Here is a 22,482-nt window from a genome sequence, read left to right as displayed (position 1 = left end):
CAACTGAACTGAACTGAACTGGACTGAGCTGAACTGAAATGAAATGAATATTTTATAAGAGAAGGAAATTAGGAGCTGAACTGAACTGAACTGAGCTGAAGTGAATTTCTACGTAAGAGAACAGACCCTAAATCCCCCAACCCTTCAATTATATGCATTTTTTTAGGCACTACCCTCTAAACAATTTTCACTTCTCTTATCATAAAAAAAAAAAAGAAGTACAACACGTTTTTGCGCAACTGGCCTCACCGAATAACTATTTGCAACAGATTAAAGTATATAACTCTTAGAGTAAGACATGCACTAACCCATATGACACTAACCGAGTAACCTCTATAACACTAAACGGGTAACCTCTATAAATTTGACATAGCAAACCCCATAATATCTAGCTACATTGCGTGGCCACCGGCATAAAAGAGTAAGACCCTGTTTTTTGAGCTTCTAAGCAAAGCAGGGGATATCATATGCAGAGCAGGTGTCAGCACATTGTTAATACGATTATTAATACTCACTAGAGCAAAGCTAAACAGGGTTCAACAGAGTCGACCAGTCCAAAACCGACCATTGCAACCCAAGTATAAGTTATAACATCAAGATAAACTTTCCATATTTTAAATATATTTTTTCTTATATATCCCGTGCATTTTGCACGGGTACACTCACTACAACAAAATAAAGCAAAAGTAATAGTGAAAAACCATTGCCTAATATAAAAAAACTGTTGCCTTATAGCAAAGGCAACAAATATGAGGCGTAGTATATGCCCCCGTTGTCTATTCATAAGACAACACATTTTTAATCAAAGGCAACAATTTTGAAAACCAAGGTAAAATGATACATAAGGCAACACTTTTACAAAGACAACAAATGAAAAATGTTGCCATGTAAGGAGACAGTTCAAAAATGTTTCTAAATGTTGCCACTCCCAAGCATTTAGTAGGTTGTAGGGATCGAACTTGTGACCTCAAAGCCTCAAAGTCACAAGCTGATTTCACCACCAACTCTACCAAACTTATATATATATATATATATATATATATATATATATATTACACACACTCGCCATAAAAGCAACCAACATCTTAAATTATGTTGTCTTTTTAATATAAATGTTGCCGTAGATGACAACATAGATATTAATGTTACATTTTCAAGCTATAGTTTTGTTATTGTTATCTTTTCATGCAACAATTATTATGTTTGTTGTCTTAGACTAGAAAAAGGTAACACTTTAAGCGACTGTAGTCTTATATAGTCTAGAGCAACACTTTTTTATCTGTTACTTTAGTTCAAGGTAACAAATAAATATTGTTGCTTTAGATTATAAGAGTATCATTTCTGTAAGTGTTGCAATCTTAAGTGTTGCCTATTCTAATTTTTTTGTAGTGACTCTAGTTATTGTAGAATAAGGCCCTGTTCTCTTCACCTTAAAAAAATAATAAGTAAAAATAATTTCAGTTCAGTAAAAATAAGTTCAGTTCAGTAAAAATAATTTCAGATCAGTAAAAATAAGTTCAGTTCAGTAAAATTCAGTTTTCTTAAAGAAGAATTATAATAGAAAATCAGTAAAAAAATAATTTCAGTTCAGTAAAAATAATTTAAGTTCAGTAAAATAAGTTCAGTTCAGTAAAAATAAGTTCAGTTCAGTAAAAATAATTTCAGTTCAGCAAAATTAAAGTGAATCAAACAGGACCTAAGAGAGATAAAAAGCGTTATTAATTAGGAAAATTATGTAAATAAAAAATGTTAATAACATTACGAAATGAGGGTGTATAAATTTGGTGTATTTTTAGGACAAAAAATGACTTGGATGAAAAATTAGAAATAGAAAAAGTACCAAAACATAAATAAAACAAAGTTATTGAATTAACCATAATTAATAAAAAGAAAATGCTATACATAAAATAAAATAATAAAAATAGTTGTAGTAAAATCTCAAAGCAGCAAGCAGGCAATAAATTCCCCTGTCTCTCGCATTCTCATTCTCCAAACTCCAACTTCTCCTCTCTCTTCTCCTTCCTCTGCACTCTCCTCAACTCATTCTCACACAACAACTTCACCTCAACTCCAAATCAACTCTACTATCTCCTCCATTCCCTCTTTCTCTCTCCTCCCTTCGCCATTTTCTGGCGACAACCATGACGGTTTTCTCTCACACCTCCGCCGCCATCGCCGGAAAACAGATTTTCCCGGTCAACTACGAAGCCGAGGTTTCTCAACGCCTCCTCGATTCTCTCTCCTCCGGCGATCTCAAAGCCGCTTCCGACTGCTCTTCCAACTCTTTTCTCGACGTTAACTTCGTCGGCGCCGTCTCTCTTAAGCTCCGTCGTCCTGAGGTTGTTCTCCGTGATCATTTACCAAACGACGTCGTTCTTCACTATGAGGAGTTCAAAACTGACGTCACTCCACTTTTTCTCGCTGCTCATTTCGGCAATTTTAATCTTCTTCGTCAACTCCTGGTAATTTTTTATTCGTATTTATTGATCGATTTTATTTTGATTGAAGTTTAATTAAATTTATTTTTATTTGTTTTATTTTTGCTTTTTAGTCAAAATCTGCTCTAGTTTTGGTAATAGTAGATTTTTCATGATTTTTTCTATCTTATGAGTTTTTTCAATATTTGCTGTTAAAATTTGAATTTCTACACGTCTAAAAATGTACAGTGGTCCTCCATTTGGAATTGTAGAATTTTACGGAAAAAGTGCTTGAAATTGATTTCTAGTTTGAATTTTAAATTTCTCCTGCATTTAATTTTTGCACGTTCATAACTCGGGCTTCGTGTTATCGATTCCGGTGTTTTAAAATTATATTTCCTCCATTCCAAATTAATTACTGCTACCGCTATTACTATAATTTTTCTTTTAATACGAATAAAAACGTGATTATAATTTCTGAATGAGAAAAATGTCTAATTTGCTCTCACTACTCACCCTTTCGTGTTTTCGAGTTCGGTTCGGGTAGTTATATTCCCTCTGTTTTGAAATAAATTGTTGTAGTACAGAATACGAGTATAATTTTTTAATTTAATAAAAAACGTGACTATTAATCCCGAACTTATTCAACATCCAATTAACGGTAATAAATTAAATGTTAATTTGCGTGAAATAATGGAGTACACAAAAATTGACATGGATTATAAGCACAGAGAATATGTGATCGATAGTAGCAGTAACTGATTTCGCGGGTACATGTCTTAAAATTTGAAGCCTACTACGGAGTACATTCTTTAATTTGACTTGAATTACTTTCACGTATTTTTGAGTACAAGGCTCGTTTACCTTTTTCTATTTTAATGGTCCCACTAAAGTTAATTTTGAAAGGAGTATCTCCAATTTAATTTGCGCAAATTTTGGATGATCTTCTTCCTTCAAATGAAAGATTTACATTCTATTTTAATACTTTTGTTCTTACAATCTATATTAATATTAAAAATCAAAATAAAAAGATTATGTTACATTTGTACTAATTTAAGGTTTATATCAAGAAATTGTTTAGATGTCTACGTTACCAACACTAGATAGTAGACAGTCTTCACAAGACGACAACAATCTTTAGGTGAGAAAATAATGTTTTCCTCGTGAGTACAATCTCAATTTAATTTATTTTCCTTATCATTATAGGAAGTGTAGACAATTTTAATAATGCGATTGATTGAGTATAAAACCAGTTTTGAACTTTAAGTGTTAACTTAATCGTTTGATTTAGTTGGTCCTTGTAACATGGTATTAATAACCAAGGAAAATGATGTATATATACAAAAAGTTAGAAATATAAGTATTAAGTCAAATCAAATATTAATTATACTAGTTAATATATAATCGTACCATTCATAATTAAATTAATAAGAGTATAAATTACATTTTTAATTGACCTCAAAAAAAAAAAAAATATTTACTCGTACATTTTTAATTGATTTACTTCGTACTATCAAATATTTATAGGCTATCATAAATCGGTACTTGTAGCAAAAATAAAAATGTAATGTAGAGCAAGTTTAGTTTGAAGTACAAAATTCATTTTTCTGTAAAAAAAGAAGTACAAAGTTCATTAAATTATCTCGAGGTCAACATTGTCTTCTTTCTCCCTCCTAATTTCAGCTTTTTAATGTTTTAGAAATTTATTACTCTGTATTTCACTTGAAAGAGTAATTGAAAATTATTCTCAGTACAATAATCAATAATCAATTGCATTCTGAATTAACCTAGTTCGCTGGTTGGTTTGATAGCAGCCTTACACAAAGCTAAATTGCTTCTTTTTGTGCATTATTAGTACTTCTTCATTTAATACTATTAGTACCACAGATAAGTTATTTTATGTTGGCAAAAAAATTATTTGTCTCTTTAGTTACAAACGTTTTTCATGCCTTGATGAACTAAAAATAAATGGAAAATCTTAATCATGTTATTTGGCACGTATCGATTTAATATATAAAAAGTAATGAGCGTAATCCAATTCAGTTACAAAGTATGTTAGATAAGCAGGTAGAAACCCTTAATTACCTTTTTTATTTTTATTTTTATTTTTATTTTTTTTAATTTATTATTATTATTATTTTTTATTTTATAGTGTACTCCAATTTAGTTACAAAGTATGTTAGATGAGTAGGTAGAAAACCTGATTACCTGATTATCCGTTAAGTAGCTCAAAAAAGCAATTGACGGTGTTTGGAGGCAAAGCCAAAACAAAAGAATAAGGACTTAAAGCTCCTTGGGCACCACAATCTGGCATTTATAATAAACCTGAAGCATAATAAATGCTTAAATTAGTTTTGTACTTGAAATTATCATCAAAGTGGGAGGTATTAAAAATAAAAATGATCTTCTCTTTCATTATCTGAAAGCTTGCTAGTCAAGACGGGTGTGAAGTCCCTACCAAACTTGCTAGGATTGAATGTTCTTATTGTTATGCTCTGCTATCATTTAAGCGTGTTACTTAAATGCTATTATATGTTTTTGCTGTTCATCTGAATAGTAATTGTATATTCGATATTACACTATACCTAATTATACTTCAAATTGAATTTTAAAACATAGTACGACTTTTTATACAATAAAGTATTAAAGTGCATTCGTGCTTAGATTAATTGAAAATCTAGCCATTTTAATAAACATGTTGTCTGATTAGCTACCTTTGCTTAATTTTATTACTTGGGAATTGATCTATATTCTGTTTGTTTAAAGCTAATTTAACTCACTTAACTTTATACTCATTTAAATAATTTCAATAAACTAAAAATATTATCTTTGATTATTTTTTAAGCTCCGTAAATTGTTACAGAGTATTACTAAATATTAGGGAAGGATTATCTGCTTATGTATGTGTCAACTGTCAAGTTTGGGTGTAGGTGAGCAAACATTTGGAAAATAAGGTATAAATATTGTTAGTATTTAAACTCATTGCAAGGACCAAGGACCACACGAAGCATTGTTTAATTTTTCTTTTTCCTCAGCCCAAAGTCAATGCTCCTTGTTTTGAATATTCCCTTTGAAGTTTTAACAAAACGGTGCGTTTTTGCTTGTGAAGAGACAATTAGCCTTAGCCTAATACTTTTAAAGTTCTAATCCATCCCATTTACTTTGACATTTTATATTAGTGGCTTGGTAAGAGTTGAGTAAGTGCCCATTCTATCAATCTTATGCAATAAGGATTATTGATTTAATTAATTTTTCAAGTCAAATAAGTCATTTGCTTAACTTAGAATAATCGAGAGAGTGAGGGATAGCTCAAGTGGTTAGAGCTCCCCTCCCGATTCCAAGAGATCTTGGATCGATTCTCATCACCTGTCTTTGTGCTCTCTAAACACCAAAAAAAAAAAAAAAAAAAAAAAAAAACTTAGAATAAGAGGGATGATAGAGAAGCAGGGGTTTTAATTGGAGGGAAAAGGGGTGTATTAAGCAATATAGGAGGTCACGTGACTGAGTGACTCGCACACTCGTGGTCAACATCGGGAAAAATAGAGTCAATGCCGGAAAGTAAAATTTGGTTGTCTTTGATAAAAAAAAATTTATAATGTGATCTGAAATAAAAAAAAATAAAATTTAAAAGGTAATTTTCCTAATATAAAATAAGAAATATCCTATACAAGTAATTATTGATGAGTATATTGTCACACATGAACAATATTTCTTGTAGGGAAAACCAACATGTCCATGTCAACACATGAAACAAAAAATAAATTTAACCTTGAACTTGAGACAGGCAATTTGTCGGGGAAGGAGGGAGATTACAAATGTGGTAACAACATGGTGCAATTGTGTAGATTGCTAATAATTTGCATTGTTTAGTTTTGTTTTGTCATTGTTAGTAGTAACTTAGTATCATAGGATTCTTCTGGTAGATGCTATAATTAGCGGATCTGAATATCTAGTTGACATACTTGACATGGTGCACATGAAGATCCGCAAGGCCCATATTTAATTGTTCCTCATCCATGAATACAGACCGACGTCGTAATTTAACTTAAAAATATGTAGTAAATCCCTCTTTCATACAGTTGTTTACAAAATAATGTACTTTCTTGCTCCCTTGTTTCTGTTTGTCATGGCATTTTCTGAGTCTTTCTTTGTCTCTTTATGTAAATCTTAGTTCTAAATCATTAAGGCATATTTTTTTTTTCTTCGAAGTATTTGTTTTTTTTGTTCAATCATTCTAAAAGAGAATATACTTGCGGTCTGGAACTAGTAATAGTTACATTGTCCCAAGGGTTTGTCATAATTTGATTAGAAACTCCTCGTAACATTCGAGATTTAATAAAATGTGACCATGTATTCCGGACATTCCAAATTAGTATATATGACTTTTTTTTTTCTTGCCGACATTAATAAAATTTCTGAGATTCTAGCTGTTTTCATGGATGACAGAATGCTGGAGCTGATGTAAACCAGAAACTATTCAGAGGTTTTGCGATTACTGCAGCAGTGAGAGAAGGGCATCTCGAGATTGTGAAGGTGCTGCTCAAGGCGGGGGCTTCTCAACCAGCATGTGAGCAGGCTCTCTTGGAGGCTAGCATTCATGGACGGGCAAGGTTCGTGGAACTGCTGATGGGATCTGACCTTATACGGCCCCATGTTGCCCTGCATGCTTTTGTCACAGCATGTGGCAGAGGATTCACTGATGTTGTTGATACAATGATTAAGGTCCGTAATAAATTAACGCTTCAACGTATCCCATACCATGTTAACTTATTAAGTATACAGAGGTTTTTGTCATCTACTTAATTCTCTCTTGGCATTATTATTGATAATATGCACGTTTATACCAGTTAACCCTTAAATTTATACATAGGTAATTGCCTTAGTGAAACTAAGAACATTGAATGTTAAATGTTTAGACAATATAATAATATACAAGTACATAAATTCGTTAACTTTTGAAGCAAATTATTAAGGTAAAATGTTAATTTCTTTTTTATACAGAGTTGACTCGTGCTCTTATTTACGTTGCACACTAGTATTAGATAATGCTTAGCATCTAAATGATGAATAATACTGTTGCGTTATATCAAGGTGTGGATCCAACATCCAATTGTTATCGTCTCAAATTAGTTACAACTTATAAGCAACACGTACATATGGCACAGTGGATCTACACAGGTCCATTGAGTGATACATTTTTTGGAGTATTGGCTTACATGGAAATTTTGTTGTATTGTTTTAACTGGCAGTGTGGTGTGGATACAAATGCAATGGACCGTGTACTTCTCCAATCATCCAAGCCATCTCTTCATGCCAACATTGATTGCAATGGGCTAGTCGCTGCTGTTGTCAGTAGGCAACCATCTGTTGTCCGTTTGCTGCTACAGGTGACTTTACTATTTTCACTGTCAATTTTTGTTACTGGTGATAGACTGTTTTACCATCTGATCCCTTCCCCTTAACTGAAAATTGATATGAAGATAATTCTTTATTTAAAGTAAAGAAAAAATTTACTGCTATTAGATGGCGGAAATGTTAGCCGTTAAGTCTTACCTACACGTGAGTTATTTGGAAAATTATCTCCTTTCACTAATGATGAAAAGTTGAAAACGAGATTTAATTTCACGTCTAAGGTATCACCCCATGATTTTTTAAAGTTAAGTTAGTTGTTAGTTGTTATGGGGTTTTTACAAGTATGAAAACCAATTTATCCTGTTGGTGATTGAACATTACATTATTATGTTTTGCTGGCCTGTCAACTGGATGAGTTACCTTTTTTCGGGTGCAGAAATAAGACACCTCCTTAACACAAAGTATGTTGTAGTACTAAAAGTGAAGTGATGGACTTGATTCTATCCGATTAATGAAGGACCTCATAACTACACTAGACAATGACATTATTAAAATTAACAATCTTGATTTAGATATTTTGTGTCATGGTAGCTAATTTGTTGAAATCAACCAGATTTTTAACCAAATTAAAACGAAGTGAATCATCCCTTGAAATTGACTTGAACCAAATTAATTTGGAGACCCTTAAATTTACTTGTAATTTATTACCAAGATATATTTTGTTTTTTCAGATGGTGAAGAATAATCTACCTTAAAAAAAGTATAATGTACATTTTACCAAGGGGTTAAGAAACACAATAAGAAGGATTATTGATATAAATTGTTCGGTCTTAGCAAAGTTTTAGCTCAGGTTGTCTACAAGTCAATTCGATATCAGGTAAGATTCTTATACGGGTCAATATAGTCCATTCTGTTTCGGGTTCAATCTAATCAGGTAGGATCGGTTATTGGTTCCCAATAATCACAATCTAAGCGGGTCGATTTTTGTGGGGTTGGGGCATTAGTTAGTTTCAAGAGTCAGATCATAAATTGATAATGGTATTAAATTTAAAAGCACCTGGGAGGCTAGACCTAACAATATAACATGTACAGATACAGAGTACGGACTAACACCTAACATGAAGTGTGATCCTTTTCAGCTCATATCTTGCGATAACCGTGCTTGCTTAGGAACCACTGAGTCACTGACATAGCAATATATGGCACAATTATTTGCAGTATGCTTGTACTACTGAACAGGTCAATTTTATCCTTGTACTATTTGTGACGCGTTAAGTTGTTGGGTGAATGGGTCATTAATGACGTTTGTTCAGAGCTTCAGAATACCATATTAATAACAGCTGGATTTGTAAGTGTGTAACCATACAAGTACGTTGTATCCGTACAATGTACTTGTACGGATTGAGAATGTATCTGATTGCAAATACTAGTAGCTTCTTAGCTCATTGCCTATGGTCCAGTAGTCAGCTGCTACTGTGGTACATGAATAACACGATGAGGGAGAAGAGAAACCTTCAGCTACTGTCTTATTGAGAATAAATATAGCATGGCACAGTAAATTTTAGACCTGCAGTAAACACTGTTAGGTGTATTAGGAGATTTAACTTGGAGAATATATCGTTTTTGATTAAAAAAATTACTGACTTCCCTCAAAGTTACTAGAGTATATGACCTGTATGTTAACTTGGAAAACTATACAAGTTTATCCCCTTAATATGCATGCGAGTAATGCACAAGTGGGGGTGTATATTTTTTTGAAAAAAGTGGGGGTGTATATTAAGTGAATACTTCCTCCGTTCTATTAATATTGCAACAATGGACTTTTTGCACTATTCATCACTCTCGTTTGACCATATAATATGAGTTATACGTTAAGCAAAATATAGTCAAGTGAGATCTTGTTGGATTCGTCTCATTTAATACTTTCACAATATCAACTTTTTATAATTTTTACTCTTACACAATTATAGATATTTAGCATATAAAATGTGTTTTGGGATGCGTAATTTCTTCCTTATTGCAATATTAACAGAACGGAGGAAGTATATCTTTATAAAAATGTAAGAAGAAAAAAAAAAAGGTTAATTGTAATAAATGAATAATAAAAAAAAAAAAATTATTTCTGAAAATTATACAATTGAACCTATCATTGCAAAATCTTTGCATGTTTTTTGTGTATATCAATGAAAATGACAAGTTCTCAGTCAATCCATGAATAAAAACAAAGCAAATTCAGGTGATTAGTATTTATACATGGTTAAATATTCATTTTTGTATGTATCATACAATATTTCTTTAATTTACTCAAATAGTAGATACGTTGGAAGGGACAAACCTTTCATTTTTTTTAAAATTTTTGTAGATATAAGAATATCATGGCAATTGCCTACAGGTAGCTAAGCTGTTATCTTGATGAATGTAAGGAAAGATGAATTACTTAAGGGCTTTCCAGATTTTTGATTACACCTTATTTTGATAAACAGGCTGATATAACAGACATGGAAGTGAAGCTTGGAGCTTGGTCATGGGACTCAGATTCAGGTGAAGAGTTTCGAGTGGGTGCAGGATTAGCAGAGCCATATCCCCTCACTTGGTGCGCAGTCGAGTACTTTGAGATCAGTGGCGCAATCCTCAGGATGCTCCTCAAAAAACACTCTCCAAATACTCCTCATCTCGGAAGAACTCTTCTTCACCATGCCATCCTCTGTGCTAGCAGTGTAGCTGTCAATGTGCTGATCGATTGTGGAGTTGATATCGAGTGTCCAGTTACAACATCCAATACTTTGTTCCGTCCCTTACACATGGCTGTTCGACTTGGGTTACCAACGATCATCCGAGCTCTTCTTGAAGCTGGCTGTGATATAAATTCAAGGACTAACTCTGGTGACACGGCTCTTATGATATCTGCCAAGTTCAAGCAAGAAGAGTGCCTCAGGGTACTGGCAGCAGCTGGTGCTGATTTTGGGCTGATCAACGATGTTGGCTTTTCTGTTGCTTCAATTGCTTCCTCAAATAAGTGGTCTTTGGGTTTTCAAGAAACAATTTTGCAAGTCATCAAGGCAGGGAAAGTTCCTCAAAGCAGCAATTTCTCTACCTTTTCACCTTTACTATTTGCTGCTCAAGTTGGGGATACAGAGGCTCTGAAAATATTATTAGCGCAGCCAGAAATAGATATCAATCAACCTGACGACAATGGCTTCACAGCAGTCTTGCTTACAGCCTTAAAAGGTCATGTAGAATCATTTCGCTTGCTTGTATATGCCAAGGCTGATGTGAAACGATCCACTAAATCAGGTGATACCGTGATAACATTATCAGAGCTCAGCTGCACCAGAGACTTGTTTGAGAAGGTGTTACTTGATTATGCACTTGAAATGGACAACCGCTATGCTGTAGGGTTCCATGCTCTTCACTGTGCTGCACGTCAAGGAGACCTAGGAGCTGTCCAATTGTTGACTAGCAAGGGTTATGATGTGAATGCTGCTGATGGAGATGGCTACACACCTCTAATGCTAGCAGCCAGAGAAGGACATGCCCAAATATGTAAACTCTTGATTATGAAAGGAGCTTCTTGTGATTTTAAGAACTCCAGAGGTGAAACACCACTTTCTTTCGCAAGGAAGAATGGTAGGAAAGACAACGAAGCAGAAGGAATTATACTAGATGAGCTCGCTCGAAAGCTGGTAAGGAGAGGAGCTTGTGTGCAGAAACACACTAAAAGAGGCAGAGGGTCTCCCCATGCTAAAATGATCAAAATGGTTGGAGCGACTGGAGTTCTGACATGGGGAACATCCAGCAGGAGGAATGTGATCTGTAAAGAGGTTGAAGTTGGACCTAGTGCACGTTTCTGCAAGAACAGGAGAAGCAAGGGTGATGCAGATGAAGCTGGGGTGTTTCATGTAGTAACAACCAAGAACAAGGAAGTGCATTTTGTGTGCGAAGGCGGTTGCAATGCTGCTAAACTGTGGGTAAGAGGGATCAAGCTTCTGACAAAAGAAGCTGTATTTAGCTCTAAGCTGAATGGTAATTGAATGATGAGGTACTTCATTTAGGTATATTGGTGTTCTATAGTAGTGGTGTAATACTTCACCTCGAAGTATTCTTTCATTGTAAATATTTGCGAACAGTTAAAGAGAATCAAAAGAAAATATTTTCGAAATTGTGTCAAACTGGCAAAGCAGTTTTGTGGGAAAGGCAAAATTATACTATTCTGACAAACATCATCGATTCTTACAACTCATATACCTTTCAACAGTAATATATCATCTCAACTGGAATATACATTAGCTTACCCAAAGTTAGTTTTGAACATAAGCAATACTTTTCGACAGGATATAATCCTTATCAGATACTGAAATGCCCATTTAGACACTTCAATTTTCTTAGAAACACGATTGTAGAAAAAACTGTAAACATAAAACAAAGGAGAAGACAAATGTGTGATATGTGCTCATAACTGTGAGTAAACTCATGATAAGTCTTCAATAACAGGAAAATGTTCCATTTATATTGTGTCCCTGCACCCTTTTCTAAAATTTTCAGCCTTGATGTGTCAAATTCTGGGATATGTACCCACAACCCAAGACTCATACCTGTGTCAACAAAGGTGACCAGAAGACCAATTTCTACTCAGACCGAATTTACTTGACCAAAATCAAGTGATAGGTCAAACCCTACTAAGATTGAAGCAGTCTTGAGACCATAAATCCATCATACCAATTAGAAAATGTGAAGTATTTATTCCAAAAAAGGCTTTATCGGTGTTCTTTAAAGCATCCAATAACAACAAGCTTTGCAATGTACAATGATGTTGATTCAGCATCCTTGAAAAACAATTCCATCTAATCCAAACATTAAGTTTAGAACCTAAGGTAGCAGTATGAGTAGATCAAATAAGGAATGCATTTAAAAGTATTTAACCCGCGGATATCTCCTTCTCCTTTGCTTTACACATATCCTCAGCAGACTTGACAAACTTCTTAGTCAGCTCATCAATCTAAAAAAAACATAAAGAAACTATCATCATTAATTGGCAAAATAAGAAAACCCAAAATACAAATTTGCCAATGTTAGTGACTACATACTTCTTTCTCCAATTTTTTGGCACCGTCTTTAGGGTATCCAGCTTTCTTTATAGTATCCAATGCCTGCATAAGACATATATTTGGCTAAATGAGAATATTTGACAATCAATTGCTCTTACAACAAGTGATTTTAGATATCAGTTCCTATGTAACACTTAAATATTAATGACATGCCCCCAAAGCTTGTGAGTAGACTTTGGCATTAAATAGGATTCAGGATAGTGAGGGTGCTTCAAAATGAAAGGTCAAGTTTGGTTATCTCAACAGAAATGCCTAGCTCCTAGTGAGCCTTGTTTGCAAGTATTTCTACATTGTGAAAAGGCAAGATACTTCTGGAGGAGGGTGTATTGGGTTTTCCCTAGCAGCATCTTAGCTTTAAAGGGTTTGGTAAGTGATCTAAGTGTAAGGAGAAGTTGTGGTGCAACAATTCATGGAAATCATGTGACGTGTGTAGCTGGAGCATAACTCAAAGGAATTAACAGAAGTCTCCTTGTCTTTTCAATAAGTCACTTATTTGGCTTCGTTAAGGGCTAAAGCAGCCGGACTTTAATAAGTTGGTTAGGAAGGTTCAATGAAAATGGGTTAAAAGTAATATTGTTTTTTTTATTTAGAGGACAACTTGTCCTCTTTGTTTTGTAATCTTTACTGCAGCTGTTAATAATATTTTTCTTTTAAATTTAAAAGTCGAAAATTATCCATGTTTTGGAGAATCATAAGCTCAAAACCTCTCAATTGCCTCAAACTACATACCATGCAGTTGATAATCACAACCTATCTACCCCAGAACCCTTATTATGATAAGTTAAGATCCAGATTACTCTGCAGTAGAAGCTTTCCACCAGTGAAGTGACAATTTACACTTTGTTTGGATAAGAAGTAATGCAGAAAAAAGGAAAGAAAACAAGTTTCCTAGTTAAATTAAGAGGTTGGGAGAGGGGGGGGGGGGAGGGGGGAAGGGGGGGAGAGAGATCCATTTTTTCTCCCTCTTTGATGGAGCTCCACCTTCTTCCTCTTGTACTCCCCCTCTTTCCCTTCTATATAGCTATCCAAACAAAATGTACGAGAACTGAGAAAAGGAGGAAACTCCACTAGCTCACTGGCCTAAACTGTGTGAACAGCTAAGGCATTTCTTCTAATAAACTCTTACTCTTTTACTCCTCAAACTGCAAAATGGGGAATGTTTAAATCAAAAGGTATTGTTCAATTGAAATAACATGTTATCATCACCATCAGCATCTCAGCATCAAGATGCCCTTTCTGAGAAAATCCTCAGTTTTTCTTAATTTTCCAACCCAAAGACACAAACACTGTACTGGACAGAGGTGGAAACTACAAATGAAAAACAAAACGAGAATTTTTGAAGATTGAAAATAATAATGTCTTCTACAAACCTTTTGGCGAGCTCTCCTAATGCTTTGCTTTACATCTTCACTTGATTTAGCAACAACCTTACACATGGCCTACAGAATTCCAAATATGAAAAGGGAATATTAGTCCCTTGAGATCAAAGGCAATATATTGAAAACAATGGAGTTAAGAACTTAAGACACACCTGTATGTGCTCCTTGGTTAATCTGCTCGTCACAATGAACCGTCAAATCAGTCAGTAAGGAATAAAGAAGTCTCAGATATAATCCATAAGATAAATTATACAAAGAAAATCTAGGTATCTAATAAAGACAAGGACGAATTGCTTACGGAGGAACCAGAGCTATCAATCGTTGACCATCTACTTTTGGATTTAAGCCTAGTGGAGATGAAACAATGGCTTTCTCCAATTCTTTAATAGTCTGCAAACACAGTCAGTGAACATGATTAATTTACTAAAAGCAGGGTATACATGAATAAAATATCATTTCCTTAGTTTCTTTTATTGTTCATTCATCTTTAAATACTGTCTCAAAACATTACAACCTAAATATAAAAGATGTTTCAAGCAATCACAGCATTAACAGGTTAAAAGAGCTATGGAAGCCAATGAAAGTGCGCATCTAATAGTTATTAGTGTGTGGCTTGCAACAGAAGGAATGAAGGGTGCATCAAAATCGTGTAAGAAAAGCAAAATTAAGAAATTTTGCATTGTGAAGAATTAATTCCTTACATCTGCGTCATATGGAGTTATTGATAGAGTTTTGGAGTCAATAATGGTGACAAGAGCAATTCGGTTCAGATTCATCTTTACACCACTTGTTTCCACAATGATATGGTCAAGCATTCCTGTAAACAGTAATAAGAGTTTCATTTACTTCAGGCCAATTATTAACAATCTTCATCTTCATAGAAGAGACAGCAATGAACCTGTAGATGCTCTTCCTGTTCGTAGCTTAGTTAGTTCTCTTGATAATGCATCTAGGGCTGCCTCCATCTGTGAACTAGCAGTTGATTTTACAACAGGCCCAATGTCTTCGACAACTTGAGTTGTATTAGCACTATCATCACCCTCTACATACAAAAAAAAAAAAAAAAGGAACAAAAAAATTTAAATCACACCGAAATCCATGTCCCATTTAATCAACGCATTTGTCAAAATTTACAATGACAGTAAAAATGTCAAGGACTCAAGGATCTCTCTATTCATTTACTCTGCTGAACTTGGGCAGTAAATTTCTAACAAATACAGAGTACATATCATAGGAACCAACATAAGTTGTACGGTAAAAAAATATCATATCCAAGACATGTAAATTGTAAGCCCAATTGTTTCTTAATATAGCCTTCCTGGAAAGGGGTTGATCAATCTCAGTGCCCTTTTGGTATATTCATCTGATTTAATAGGCAATCATATAAGAATCGATGCCCATTGCAGTATAAATTTGTTATAGACTAACCTATGGAGGGACAATATGGGTAGTCTAGCATTATTAGGTTCATAGTCTTTAAGTTTAGTATAATAAACTATAAATAGAGGGGGGAGAGGAAATGGTAGGCAGATTTTGGGAGTGTATCCTTGAGAGAGTTGTGACCTCATGTCACAAATTTGAAAGTGGTGGCCTAAAGTCAATAATAGTGATTGGCAGGCTGGCAGCCTAAAGTTGCTAGCTTGTACAAACCCCCGTTGTCAATATTTTCAATCTAAGGTTCGATGTTAATCTCTGTTTTCAATTTTACTTGTGTGTGTGAAAATCCATCAAGCTCGAATCTAATACAAAATTAAATAGCACAACTTTCAACTTAACTTTTCTAAACCGTAAAATAAGTAAGAGACTTCAACACCCCATCAAGAGTTTGAATGGGAAAATTCTCATAGATTAAGAAATAAACAACAGAACAATTAGCAATATGTCAATGGCCACCACTAAAATCAACAAGATGGGAACTAGGATTTTTTGGAGGAAGAAGAAAAGAGAGGAAAGAAGATAATTATATTAACCACTTGAGAGTAATTGAGAAAGCTCTTTCAAGAAAACCCATAGTAAAAGTTTTGTTGGGAAAATGAATGATTTTCTACCCCTAAGGTACATTGTGTTTTTGTTCAACTTAGGACATTCTTCATAAATAAATTTTTATTTAAAAAAAAAAAAAAAAAGACAGTGAGTTAGGCCGTCCAGACTCATTACCTTAAAGTTAACACCCAATCTAGTGTTCCCTACTACTTAAGAACCAAAGGAGAGAAAAAAGAAAAAAAAAGAAAAAAAAAACAACAAATGATAATCTTGTTTGAATTTGCTTATCCTTAGAATTCAAAATAACAAAAAATGACATTTATTTTGACTAACGGAATATGTCCATCGTCCCATTACTTTGATAAATAAAAGCCACAAAATTTAGAGTGAGATAAGCTAATTAGTAAAGGAATTTGTCCAAAAATCCAAGCCCAAATGTAAGCAATAAAGTTAAGTGTACAAAGTTGTGATTCCCCAACGATAGAATTAGCTACAATTGAATCATATGTAGCCAATTCAAATTAGCTGTACAAGCACAACTATGCAACACACAACCACAACATGAATCCCAATAATGGAAAGGGCGTTTGCAATTTTGCATGAACCAAGATTTATTCTCAAGTAGCTGTTGATAAAGATTCTCTCCCTCCATGCCATTCTTTTAAGTGTTATGCTCTTGTAAACTCGATTTTCATATTTATTGTAGACTCCCTTTGATCAGGATTTCAGGTCATCTAAGATTTCCCTCGGATTCTTCCAACTCCCTACTGTCCTTACCAATGTATCTTCTAGTTGCTGCCTCACATGTCCTTACAAAAGTAATTGGTTCTCTCATATGTTATTGCGAAACATCAACATTTCCAACTTTCTTTTGTATGTATTCATCCTATCCTTTAAGGTGTTCCCACACATCATTCCCAATATGTTCATAATCATCTTCCTAATATGCTTCTTCCTAGATGCCAAACATTAAACCCTCGTACTTCTTCCGTCCCTTTTTTATAGTCCCTTATGGGCATTTTTCATGGGAATTAATAAGCACAAATAAGAATAGTAAAAGCACATTGAAAAAGTAAATTGACATTGGGTATACAAAAAAGTAGAGAGAGAAAGTAATAAAAGAACATGGGAAAACAAAATTTACATGAGAAATTTAAATTTGCACAAGTATTGTTGCAAATTGGAGAGAATTTTGGTAAAAATTAATATTAATGGTTGTTGGAAAAAGCAAATGGGATGAACATTTTGGGACTAAAATTTGCCCATAAGGGACTATCAAAAGGGGACGGAGGGAGTAATAGTTTTGGTCTAATAGTTGTCTGATAAAATTTTCACTTTAACTTAATTAAGCTACAATCACATAATACTCCGGTTATTGCTCTCCATTGGCCCACCTGAAATTAATCTTGTGACTCACATCTTGGTCAATATCAACAAACCTTTATAGGAAAGACCCAAGATACATAAAACACTCTCTCTCTTTCAGCTCCTTACCATCCAATATTACGACATCCTCATCTTGACTTCCTTCTAGTACTAAACCAGCACACTATGTACTCAATTTGCCCTTACTTAGTTTAAACACCCAAGAATTTAAATTTTGCCTCCATAGCTCTAATTTAGCATTAACCCCAATTCTAGTCTCTTTCACCTATGCAATATCATCCGCAAACAACATACACCATGATGACTGACCTAAAATACCCCGTTGATTCATCTAATACCACAACAAATTGTAAAGGACTCAAATCAGAGAGATCCCTAGTATAATATAAATATAAAATCCTTGGTTACTCCTCCACAACTTGTCCATGGGTTTTCATACCTCGATACGCATCCCTAACTGGCTAACTAAGTCAATAATTTAACAAAATAGGGTCAATTACATCAAATGCAAACCAGAAACTCAAGTTTTTAGAAAGAATCGCAGCAAAATCAATCAAAGTATTAGAAAAGATTATTCCCTCAATGAGGGCATCATCACAAAAACCCATATATATCAATATATGTTTGAATTAGAATCAAAACCGAATCAAATGCAGCCAATTCAAATACTGTTATGGGTACAAATATAACAATTGCAAACAAAAAGCTCTCAAATTTCTTCAAAATTTCTTTTCCCATTTCATAATTTACTTCAAATAACGAAATAAAAATAAACAAACAGAAATTCCAATAGCAACGAAAAAATGGCAGCATCATACAATCATACAATAAACCAAAAATGAAATTGTCAACATGAATACAGATTACTTGAACACAACAATCAACAAATAAACAAGAATCAATGAATTGGAAAGGAAACATACTTGACTTGCGGCCTTTGGCAAAACCCCGGCGACATTCTTTGAGGAAATCGGAAGAAGGGAAGGCGGGAAGTGGTGCAGAAGAAGAAGGGGTGAAGAGAGAAGGGTTGAAATGAGAAGTGGGAATGTGAGAGAGAGTGCGAGAATGGAGGAGGAGAGAGAAAGAGGTGCGATGATGAGTGAGTAATCTACGAAGCGACATTGATAGGGAGTTGCAGGAATGAAGAAGAAGATGATCTGTGTATTGGGGTTTTGCGAGGGTTTCAGGCGTTTTTCAGAAAGCAGGGGTGATTTTGTGGCCTTGTGGGGAAATGCTAGGAAATAAGAATGTCTTGCTTGGCTCGTTCCGACTTAGGGCCTGTTCCGATTGACTGAACTGAACTGAACTGAATTTATTAATTAGTGATTTTTAATTACGGATTAGTGATATTTGATTATTTATTGATTATTTATTACTATACATATGTGTATATACAAATGTACATATTAATAATAATAATTATAATAATAATAATAATAATAATAATAATTACAAATATTATTATTATTATTAATTATTGATGATTATTATTATTATTATTTATTGATTATTATTATTATTATTATTATTATTGTTATTATTATTATTATTATTATTATTATTGTTATTATTATTATTTATTGATGATTATTATTATTATTATTTATTGATGATTATTATTATTATTATTATTTATTGATTATTATTATTAGTATTATTATTTCAATTATTATTGTTATTATTATTATTATTATTTATTGATAATTATTATTATTATTATTTATTACTTATTGATTATTATTATTATTATTATTATTGTTGTTGTTGTTGTTGTTGTTGTTGTTGTTGTTGTTGTTGTTGTTGTTGTTGTTGTTGTTGTCGTTGTAATAAGAGCTTAAAAGAATGAAATTTGGCTTTTTATCATTAGCAATATCATTAGACGTAAATTAAGAACTGAACTGAACTGAACTGAGCTGAGCTGAACTGGACTGAACTGAACTGAATTTCAACGAAAGAGAACAGGCCCTTAATTTTTATACGTGGTTGGTCACACTGTGGCCACGTTTGGTAATTGGCTTTTTAATGGCTTTTTGGTTAGCTTTTGGCTTTTGGCTTTTTTAGGTGGTCAAACAGCCAAAAAATGTGTTTGGTAATTGTAGACACCCATTTGTGTCTCCCCAAAACCAAACCCGGTGATAAGTACCTTTCACGTCGAATCATAATCGAATGAAACGAAAGTGTGGAAAGGTCTGGTGTTGCGGAAAGTTTTAATTCTTTTCTCTTCTCTCTGTTTTTGAAAACTTTATTTTAAGAAAACAGCCAATCCAGTTTGGTTGGTCCATGATATGGGTCCAATAGTGGTGTAGTTGGATGGGGCTTGCAAAGACCTTTCCAACGATATATTATAAGCCCAATTCTGATGAATATTGACGAATTTATGGCCAATTTACTAAATTGAGCTCGATTTGAGCTTTAAGTACGCCCCAATGATCTAGGGGAGGGCCTAATATGATTTATCATTCCTAATGCAATTAGGAATGGTTTTGGTCTTCTAGAACATTCTAGAAGGTTTTTATCATTCTTAATTCAATTAGGATTCTTCAGAGTTTTAATCAAGATCGAATAGCATTTTCGACTAAAATTATATTATTTTATCTTCCAGTACGGGAAATTTATCGGATTTTCGAAAACGCGTTGAAATCCAATTTGGCGTCCAACCCCAGGCCTTGCCATTGGCGCCTGGCGCTAGCCACTGGTCCTGGCGCCAATGAGCCAGAGCTGGCGCCAATGTGTTTTTGCGGTCTTCAGACTCTGTTATCTTTTTTTGGATGATTTTCTCTATAAATATCGTATCAAAAACTCCGTTTTCATGGATCATCTACATCTATCGTTCACCAATTCTCTTTATTCTTAAGTCTTCATCAACTATCTTCACCATTCACCAATTAGCATTCATCTACAGTCAAATAATCCTTTTCATTCATCTCTTTTCATCAACTTTCATCAACATTCTCTTCTTTCTTTTCTTTCTTGCTTTAATACAAAATTCCGCATTCACAAGGTCTTGAAACACCTAGCCATATTCGGAGTTGCCTTCGCCCTAGACGTGAAAGGTTTTAATTTCTGAGGGTTTGGTCCCAAATCTCTCTTTAAATTATTTAATTTAATTATTTTGATTATTATTTTCCTTGAAGTTACTAACGTGTGTATTTTGTTATTAGAAAGAGGTACGAGGCATCCAAGTAAGTGCCTTAATTGATTAATTGATATTATGATGTAGATATCATGCTTAGATTGTTATTTTGATTCCTAGTATCATGTCTAGGATAACTTTTAATATCAAGTATGATTAAAAGTACGATGCTTCCTATTCTCTTCCTAATATTTATGATTGTTAGTATCATGTTAGGGCTAAAAATTTGATTTTTATTGTTTAGTGACATGCTAGGGTTTGTTATTAATCTTGTTAGTATCATGCCTAGGATCTTGCTATGCTTTAACATGATTATGATGAACATGATTATGATTGATATTATGATTATTTATTTATTATTATTAATGATATTGATTATTTATTATGTTGCTTGATACATATTAATGATATTGATTATTTATTATGTTGCTTGATACATATTATTTGATATTGTTATTGCTTGATCACCTTTATTGCATGTTTAAAGGGAATTGGTACTTGCAACCACGCTTAATAAGATAATTAATAATCTTGTTAGGTTAATTGTGATTATAAATTCAAGTGATCGCCAATGATAGTTTATTTGTGCATTAAAATTCAACCAACATAGATTAAACAGGTTTAGGGTTAATCTATTGATTGTATGTTAGTCAAAAAGCGCACATGAATACGATCAGAACAAAGTAGATGCCTATTATTAGGGCAGGTTCAATCTCTTTTAGGTTGGATTTGTACCATCATCCCCGAACCCTTATTTGGTTCATGACCTTATGGAGTTGGCGATCTCTTGGATCGTTAAGGGGTGTAACCTTCACCTCGTGAACGGTTTACAAGTTCCTTAAAAACTTGTTGGCGACTCTTTTGCTCTATCTTCTTCCCTTTTGGACGCCACCGTACTTTAGTGTATGATCACAGTGGGGTTCAAGCTAGTGGGATTTTTAAAGGGTTGAAATTATTCCCTACAGTAATTGGCTTTTTAGTCAGCGAAAAAGCTAGCTTTTAAGCCAAAATGAAAAAGCTGCTTTGAGTAGCTTTTTTATTGGCTTTTGGCTTGTTGGCCCACAAATTATCTAATAAACAGCCAACAACCAAAAATTAATTTACCAAACACTTTTATAAACAGCCAGCTTAAACAGCCAATTTCAAAAGCCATTATAAACGGCCAAATATTCCACCTCGTCAAACAAGCCAAGTGAACCAGCCAACAACCATTTGCCAAACAAGGCCTGTATGTTTTATTTTTTGAAAGTTTTTTGGGGTTTTGCAATTTTTTTTTTTTGGTACATGCATCTCTTAGCCATTATGAGTCTAGTATGGAGTAAAAATGTAGAAATGTCAATTCGGGTTGTAGATTGCGTTAATATCGGATTTAGTTAGGTCAAGTCATTTCAAATTTGAGGCCGGTAAATATTATATCAATGGTGTTTGTGAAGATAAAATTTTGAATCAAATAACCACAAATTAGGTGAACTTGTTTCTCAATAGATTAGCTTTTAACACTTTTTTTTTTTTGACTCTCTAATTATGGATCCAATATAATTAATTTTCTAGTAAACAAAACGACAACATTAATGGTGTAAATGTGATTTGATCTTAAATCTTGGAATCTAAACCTTAATACTTTAGTCAACAAGAGCCTTTTAGCATCCACATAAATATAGAGTACGAAGAATAAGATACGCCACGTGTCGCCATATTATTAGTTTAGAAAAAAAGAAAAATTAAAA

The 22,482-nt window shown here is 33.6% G+C and overlaps 2 protein-coding genes across 2 annotated transcripts; one reads left to right on the top strand and one right to left on the bottom strand.

The window, feature by feature from the left end:
- The first annotated feature begins 1,668 nt into the window (after positions 1-1,668).
- Positions 1,669-12,053, top strand: LOC110735376 (putative ankyrin repeat protein RF_0381). The gene is made up of 4 exons (XM_021915555.1): positions 1,669-2,462; positions 6,864-7,139; positions 7,667-7,804; positions 10,253-12,053. Exons 1-4 carry the CDS (start codon positions 2,142-2,144, stop codon positions 11,798-11,800), a joined length of 2,283 nt encoding a protein of 760 aa, XP_021771247.1. The 5' UTR covers positions 1,669-2,141; the 3' UTR covers positions 11,801-12,053.
- A 426-nt stretch (positions 12,054-12,479) lies between these two features.
- Positions 12,480-18,855, bottom strand: LOC110735378 (ribosome-recycling factor-like). The gene is made up of 8 exons (XM_021915556.1): positions 18,546-18,855; positions 15,152-15,295; positions 14,955-15,070; positions 14,552-14,643; positions 14,406-14,427; positions 14,245-14,313; positions 12,854-12,916; positions 12,480-12,765 (listed from the first exon to the last, which is right to left on the bottom strand). Exons 1-8 carry the CDS (start codon positions 18,742-18,744, stop codon positions 12,685-12,687), a joined length of 786 nt encoding a protein of 261 aa, XP_021771248.1. The 5' UTR covers positions 18,745-18,855; the 3' UTR covers positions 12,480-12,684.
- Positions 18,856-22,482: the final 3,627 nt, after the last annotated feature.

This window comes from Chenopodium quinoa, unplaced genomic scaffold, assembly GCF_001683475.1.
Source record: "Chenopodium quinoa cultivar QQ74 unplaced genomic scaffold, ASM168347v1, whole genome shotgun sequence".
NCBI classification, from domain to species: domain Eukaryota; kingdom Viridiplantae; phylum Streptophyta; class Magnoliopsida; order Caryophyllales; family Amaranthaceae; genus Chenopodium; species Chenopodium quinoa.
Note: the sequence above shows the minus strand (reverse complement) of the source record. Positions and strands in the feature narration are given on the sequence as shown.